The sequence below is a fragment of the Anastrepha ludens genome, chromosome 4, assembly GCF_028408465.1.
Source record: "Anastrepha ludens isolate Willacy chromosome 4, idAnaLude1.1, whole genome shotgun sequence".
Lineage (NCBI taxonomy): Eukaryota > Metazoa > Arthropoda > Insecta > Diptera > Tephritidae > Anastrepha > Anastrepha ludens.
In genome coordinates this window covers 582,432-590,380 of record NC_071500.1, presented here as the reverse complement: position 1 = coordinate 590,380, position 7,949 = coordinate 582,432, and the positions used below count along the sequence as shown (strand labels likewise).

The following is a 7,949-nucleotide window of genomic DNA, read 5'->3' as shown; positions in this document are numbered from 1 at the left end:
AAAGTGTTATTGCTACTGCTGCTGTTTCTTCTACACATTTTCTTACACAAGGCACAAATGCAAAAACCCGATCGCTTTTTGAGCAGAAGATTTTACAGTGGCTGCTAGCAAATGTGTGTATGTGTATTTGTATTGTATTTTTTTCTATTTGATTTTGTGGGTGGTCAGATGAAACAGCGCCTCATATGTTCCATTGCTCGGTCAGCCATTGCCCACCATCCGCCATCCGTCCTCCATCGTCTGCTTATTACTGAGCAACCGAGTTTAAATACAGAGACACTGACTGGCAGAGTACTCAGTTGGCGTGTTGTTCTTAACGTTTTCGGTTCTTCTCGCTCGCGACTCTCCATACGTGCAATTCTAAGCAGTTGTCTGGTAGCGTTAGCAGGTGGATGTTTTTATACTCACGTTCATTCGGTTGTACGGAAAAAGGATTATTTCGCCATTGCGACTCGGTGGAATGCTGCAGTATTTGTTTTTGTTGATCGGTGCGTTGGTGTTGTGCTTTAGTGGAAAAGTGGCTCGAGCCAAAATTGAAAAAAACACCATCAACGAAGACGGGTCATTCTCCTTTCGGTAATTCAAGAAGATTAAATGAAAAGTGCTCTATGTCCTAACGTAAAAGTATATAAAGTTATGAACATTTTTACGTATTTATGTATATAAAGATTCATGTGTATTCAAGGAGTTGAATTAAAATGGACCGTGGCTATCATTCAAAAGTGCACAGGTTCGAAGCCCCGGGAATGAAACACCAAATGATGGAAACAGTTTTTTCTAATAGCGGTCGCTTCTCGGCAGGCAATGGCAAATTGCCGAGACTATGTTTGCTCTTCCTAAAAACCGCCTGCGGGTCGGATGTGACACAAAATTGTAGGCCCCTCTATTTATGGAAATATTACAAGACGTACTCCAAAAATAGCAATAGGACCTCGGCCAAACACCTAATTGGCACTTACACCCTTATATATAAAGTTAAATATATGCGAGTGTATGCGCATTACCAAGCAGACATGTTAAATACGTTTGTGTGCGAAATGTTGTTTAAAACCAAGAATTCTAAGGACTTTTCAAATTAAAAGCAAAATACATTCTCATATTTTTAGATGCAAATATTTCTGTGGTGTGGGAAGCGATCATTTTGGAGTTTTTGATTCGTAGAAGTTACATATCTGGGTAACGAAACTTGGATTTACTTCCAATACCCTAGAAACCAAAATACCCTAAGATAAACGTGAAATGAGCATAGGAAGATTGGATAATTTGGAAACTATCCAACAGCGAACGCCAGTATTTAATATACCCAAGAATTTAATGTTGTCTCAAGTCGTTGAAGTGGTCAGCTTGTTAAGATGTTCTTTGGCACTTTCCTATTTTATTAAATTCTATTTTGTTGAACTACTAAACCCCATTTTATAGCGAAGAACGGCTTGGTAGGTTGTTTGAGTTTTTGAGTGTTTGACCTTCTAACGGCAGTCGAAGGGACATCAGAAACATTTAGGTTGAAGTGCAAACCTCCAATAATTTCATTCTACATCAACAAGACTGCAAGTATGCAAAATCGAGCGTTTAAACTTAGTTTAAGTGGAATGCATTGTTAAACTAGAACTGAAAAATTTGCTCTAAAGGTTATACAATAGCACCAGTTAAGGCAAACTCTGATTTGCAAATACCGGATGCCACGCTGATTAACGAATTGGAAATGCGAGGAAGCCGTCGAAGCCTACACCATCTACTATGGCTTAAATAAAGAAGCACAGTGCCAGAATTATGATGGAAGTGATACTTCAAAATTATTACTGCAAAGTATGATATTTTTGTTCACTCTGGGGGAAGAAGGGTTTTGGAAAATCTGCAGCAAAGTGGAATTTTTCAACATTTGCTCCCACGCACTCACGAAAGGTAAGGGCGTAGCGGCGATAGATTGCTTTTACGTGTCCTTGCAGCAATTTATAAGCGTTGCCCGACACAATATGAGATCATATTTGGTCCCACAGCCTCAGTTAAGAAGGATAATTGACTTCCATGGGGCTTTGCCCTTGGTAATTTGTTTCACCAACCAACACAAAATTAAACTCAAATGTTTTTTATAAGCAAAACCCTTCTCAGCTGGTCGTCAAAAATGCTCACAACTGAGATCACCTCATTCCAAACAGCTCTTTTATATAACATGGTTGCGTAAAAAATTATTAAATGTCATAGAAAATCGTGTCAAAAAGTCTATAAAATGTCGTACAAATTTAGATATTTCTCAATAAAAAAATATTATTATAGCTTAGAAATATATTAAAAATATTTATTATTGTAAATTTTGCAAGTCAAAGATATTATTTTGTAATTTTTGTGTCGATATTCTACTGTTTTTAATGTTACCATAAAAATTCTTCATTTGGCATAACAACCCCGTCAATACTCTCAAGCGAAAAGGCCAAGCACTCACACCATCACCCACCCAGGTGTCTGTAAAAAGCAAAAAATGGGACGAAGAAGAGTGTTTTTACTTGAAATTTTGTAAAATGTTCATGGTTCAGGCGGCAACCACATAATATGGGCAACTGCTGTGCTGGTTTTTACTTAGTGTATGACCAAGATTCAGTTTGTGCCCACCTCTGTTGGAAACAAACCTTTTTTACGTCAGCAAGTTAATTGATTCCTTTAAATCCGCTGATAGCCCAATAGCGGTTTGATGTTGGCCACCTCTTTACGTTCTGTACATCGTTGATTTCAGGGAGCCAAGAAAGGCAACTGGTACGACGAGGAACGCCACACTGCTGCAGAAAGAAAACACATTACCCCTTACAGAGCCTTAACACATTATAGAATCGCTCACGATCGGCCGTAAGGCGAGCCACGTGGTAGTCTCTGATGATCCGATTATATTACACAATGGATTAAACACTTTTCCACCCTGTCGGATGGTTTACGCCGAAACTGATGGTACGGTCAAAAAACATCAAAGCCATGAGAGCCGACAGACTGTTCGCTGAAGCATTCTAATGCGGCGACGAGACGTCGACCAACAAATTTAAATGACTATGAATATGAAATTTAATTGAGAACGTTCCGATTGAATATCTCCGCAAAATACGGCTTTGTAAAACGGCATTAAACAATGCCAACAGCAGAATTGGACAAGGCTTCTAACAACAAGTTTTTAGATAAAGAGACTCGCTACAGTGTGACTTCTCATGCTGATGTGACAAGACTGTTCGAATAACTCGGGTATTATATTTTATGAGAGTGTGAAATTACTGACGTTTGCCGATTAATGATATTATATGCCTCAGCAACAGCGGTTTTACTTGTAGGAGTAGAGGTGAACGAGGACAGGACGAAATATCGTTCCAAGGGGAAATGAAATTTACAACTCAATCTTATTTATACAGCTAGTTTGGTCCAAGGCTTTGAATACGAACTAGAAATGTACTTCAATAATTTTTGTAAATTAACCACAATATTTCGAATAGAAACGTGCCTTTGCTTTTAATTATGTTTTATATCCTGCATGTCCCACATTCGCTATGAAATCGAATTTGATTAATTTCTAAAGCAATTTTGGCATATATGGTTTTCAATGACTAATTTCTATATCAATATATTAAATATCAAACATATCTCAGTTAAAATTGACTCAGATACCAATTTTGCATGCGAACATATATTAAATAAACCAGAAGAAGCTTTAATTGCAAAATGTGTGCTTTTTTATTTTTCCTTATATTCATCATCTGCGCTGCTAACATCTCGCTTACAGCCACGCCAACTATGACATTGGCAGCTATTACCACAGCGCCATGGCAGGTCCAGATAACATAGTCCGAGGTCGTTATGGCTCGAGAAATCCTGCAACTGGCCAAGTGGAGGAAGTTGTTTATACGGCGGGACCACGCGGGTAAGTACGAACCGAGGGAGCCACGTTAACATTTTCACATGTGCACATATTATATTATGCACTTATACATCGAGGTGACTAGCCCATGAAGTGTATGTTTTTGTAAACGGTGTGTATGTATGTAATTAGATCTACCAAACAACTTGGGAATTTAATACGTAATTGTAGAATAATTGAAATTTTGCAGCTTATATTGCAAATATGCAAGCATTTACCCAGTCATGTACTCTTATTAATGCCATTAAGCTGGATTTTTGATTTTAATTTTGAGCTACTAAATTCTTATAAATTATTATTATTGTTATAAATTAATACATATTATTGTAAAACCACAAGCTTAGACCCATTTTTGATTTTCGATCTTTTTGCCATTCTTGTTCGGAGTGTCAGAGTGGCCCATAAAATGTTTTCATTAACATATTTTATGCACAAGGGGCTTTGTACCAAACACAAATCATATCTATGTACATACATACAAGCAAGCATGCATACATAATTACATATATAAATTTGTATTACTCATTGCGAAGTTGTACTGTCAGTTAAACACATGTACATACATACAGACATACATATGAACGAATTATCGCTTTATTGCCATTCCAAAGCAGCTCTGGCGGAAGTGCGCTGAAGCGAAAATCTCACAGATTTTGCGCCCTTTGTTGTCTCGCCGAGTTTTTCATCTTTTAAAGTTCAATTTCAAGCCAATGCGTTTTACTTTTGTTTTGCTTTTGAATGTTCTTCGATTCATCATTACAATGCATGCCTCAAGAAGAGTTAGAGTTTGTTTTTGCAATATTTAAGTATAAGTAAATTTAAACCTCACACAGAATCATGTCTTACAGTAAGAATGGCAAAAGTATTGTACGATTGCCCGGAATACCAGTAGGCATAACTCGTAAAGCATTTATTAGCAATCGCACAAATTTATTTATAATAAAAATATTTTATATAAACGAATGGACATTTACGAGGTTCCTTGTTCTTAGTTTCTTAGGAAACCGGAAACAAAAGCCTTTTTGAGTTTTGCCGTTTCAGCGGAGCATAGTGAACATATACAGATGCACTATATATTCGTATTCATGTGTGTGTTTGCATGCGAAATATGGTATGTAGTTGTATATGAAAGTATGCTCACAACATAGGATTCTACGTATTTGCTTATGCGTTCGCTGTGAGTTGCATTGTAAAGTTCTTTTACTGAAACTCCAAATGGCATCATTTGGAGTCTATTTATTGCTACCACCAGCACTTCTACGTTTCACAGCAGCGCAGTTTACTAATATTACGGGCGTTAACCAAAGAGAAGCGAAGCTCTGTTTGACGTGCTTTTTTGCTTCCGTTAAAATAGCAGCTATAACTCCGGCCCTTCTGGTTTGGGTTAGTTGCCGAAGTTGAATCAACATGTGCTTGCATTTATTATATCGTTTGCGAATGCCGTTTGACTGATGATAAGATCGATTTCACAGTTTTGCTCAACTCTACCTCTTTGCATTATAAGTATGTAAGTCTATTTCTCTTTTTGCTTTGAACTACACGGTGCGATGTACGTACGTAACTCTGCAGCCACTGCTGTTGTTGTATTAACAAGATGTAATTTGTATGAATGTAAATGCATGCCCACAGCTTTTGAGTAACATTCGTATTCCATAGTTGAATGTCATAAATGCGTTCTTTGATTTTAGTTTTCGAGCTAATGGACCAAAAATTCACCGTCAAATGGATTTGGCGCAATATCCTGTACGTCCACGGGGCAGTCCCGACGACCCGTTGGCGGATCCGTACGACGATCCTTCGTATAATTTCAGCTTCCGATCAGGAGATCAATCGCGCACTGAAAACAGTGATTCCACTGGTCGTGTGAGAGGTAAGATGTTGTTTGAGTATTAAATAAATGCAACTTCTGATACTAACCAATGTTCAATTTGAAGGTCTTTATTCATACTTAGATGACGTTGGCGAACGCCATAGTGTTCGATATGCAGCAGGTGCGGGGACGGGCTTCGAAGTTTTCAATTCTGTACCTGACAATCCCGCAAGTGTGGCATATGCTGCTCCCCTTTATAAAGCTTCTCCGAAGACGCGTGGAAAGATGACCACCCAGCGTGGCCCAGATGGTACTTATAAGTTGATTGCTGCTGGACCTGACCATCGTCGGGCAGAAAGCCGAAGTTCAGATGGTTTTGTGAGGGGAACTTACTCGTATTTGGATGATACTGGTGTACAGCGTACTGTTGAGTATATCGCTGGGCCTGGCATTGGATACAGGATAGTGAAGAACCGAATGGGCCCAGGATCACACATAAATCCTTCAATAACTGAGTTTCGATTAAGTGATATGGACTTCAAACTGGCAAATGATTTTGGTCGGGGGGCTAGCGGTAGTGTCATAAATGATGATAGAGTTGGAAGTGAGTCAAACAGGAACAGGGTTGGTGGTAGCAGAATTGGCGATGGGGATTATTTGAAAACGGGAGACAGCTCAGGTAAAGTGCAAATCTCCGATAACAATGAATCAAATGATAATACTTCAGATGATGGGAGCGTAGTATTGACAAGTAACTCAGTAAATCGTGTGAAAAGTGATCGTGTGGGTTCGGGTAGTAGCAATCGCGGCACAACGCGCTATGGGGCAAATGGTGAAGCCAGTAGCGGAGGCCTTTTAGATGGAGGATATGATTACAGTTTGCCACGTAACCAGGGAAAGTTAGAGAGTAATCGAAAAAATAACCATAACTCAATCAACTCCGGTGACCGCGTAAGTCCTAAAAGTCGTGACCCAAACAATTCTTCATCAAGAGGTTCCGCCAAATCCAGTATCTCAATGAACAGCAATCGTAATGGTGGTGGTTACAACTATAATTCAATGTCGACTCTGTCAGATTCATTAGACTTTAGTGATGATGATCTTGGGTCACTCCCACCGTTAATAACAAGCAACCAGAAAATATTACAATTGAATCGAGATCGGGAATGGGCGCAAGGGCATCGTGACTCCACAGTGATCAAAAATGTTGGTAAATGGTACTTAGGACTCCCGCCCGGGCATAGCGTTCGGGCTCATGTGCAGAATATAGATTTGTTGCCGCTCGGTGGTCGACGGGTGCCATCACCCTCCGAGGCATTGCGGCAAGATGAAATCGCGGATATGATGACATCGATGGAGAGTGGAACGTCATACAACAGCTAAAATTAGAAAAATAAGTACAGTGCTATAGAAAAACAAAAATAAACCTTAGACTACAAATACGAAACAGTATTTTTGTTAAAATAAATTTAACTGCATGCATGCATTTTATAATAATATAATATAAACATTATTTATCGTTTTTAGAAAACTGATGCATTTATTTAATTTTTACGATTATTTTTTTCTTGAACTCGATCTAATATTGCATTATTACGATCGTTTCATTGCGACATTTGCATCCGGCCTATAGAATTATTACTCAAAGTAGCATCGGTTACCGCAAATTTCTATGACACAACTCATGCGTGCATATACATACTCGCACTTACGAGTATGCATCTGTAAACCACTCACACGCAGATTGGATTTTTGCGCGTCTTAGCTTCGAAGAGTCTAAACGCCTTAGCTTTAGTGCGTGTATGAAGTTGCGGTTGATATTCTGGGTATAAAACCAAAGTTTGTTGAGTTTAGAATGGCAGTTAGCTAAAAGCGTGTCTAAGAAATTAAACAGTTTTTACAATGGCTCGTCAGTTAGGCCAATTTGTGTGGCCGCTTCTGCTGATCCTTCTGTTGAGCGATTGTGCTACTATCCAGCCTGTAAGGCCAACTAAATCAAATGCAGGTCTTGCTTTGCCTTCGCGAAACTCTATTCTCTTGATGGATACTGGCGGAAATTATCGAATTGCAATCGGCAATGAGCAACATAGAGCATTTCACAGAAATGAAGTCACGAAACAATTCCCTTTCGTTGAAAGAGTTGAGCCCTATGTGGTGCAGTATCGAGAGGACACACAAGGCTATCAACCTGAATTGATAGCAACATCAGTAGCATCGGTTGATTCTCCCAATATACCTACTCCAAATTAT

At 38.9% G+C, this 7,949-nt stretch overlaps 1 protein-coding gene across 1 annotated transcript; it reads left to right on the top strand.

The window, feature by feature from the left end:
* The first annotated feature begins 312 nt into the window (after positions 1-312).
* Positions 313-7,178, top strand: LOC128860163 (uncharacterized). The gene is made up of 4 exons (XM_054097450.1): positions 313-576; positions 3,755-3,892; positions 5,578-5,759; positions 5,824-7,178. Exons 1-4 carry the CDS (start codon positions 461-463, stop codon positions 7,080-7,082), a joined length of 1,695 nt encoding a protein of 564 aa, XP_053953425.1. The 5' UTR covers positions 313-460; the 3' UTR covers positions 7,083-7,178.
* The last annotated feature ends 771 nt before the right edge of the window (positions 7,179-7,949 follow it).

What these genes read in the sequence shown, in the direction of transcription:
- LOC128860163 (XM_054097450.1), top strand. Translation starts at nt 461, where the DNA reads ATGCTGCAGTATTTGTTTTTGTTGATCGGTGCGTTGGTGTTGTGCTTT. An exon ending in GACGGGTCATTCTCCTTTCG is followed by an intron (nt 577 to 3,754) that starts GTAATTCAAGAA and finishes TCTCGCTTACAG; the next exon opens with CCACGCCAACTATGACATTG. An exon ending in TTCCACTGGTCGTGTGAGAG is followed by an intron (nt 5,760 to 5,823) that starts GTAAGATGTTGT and finishes TTCAATTTGAAG; the next exon opens with GTCTTTATTCATACTTAGAT.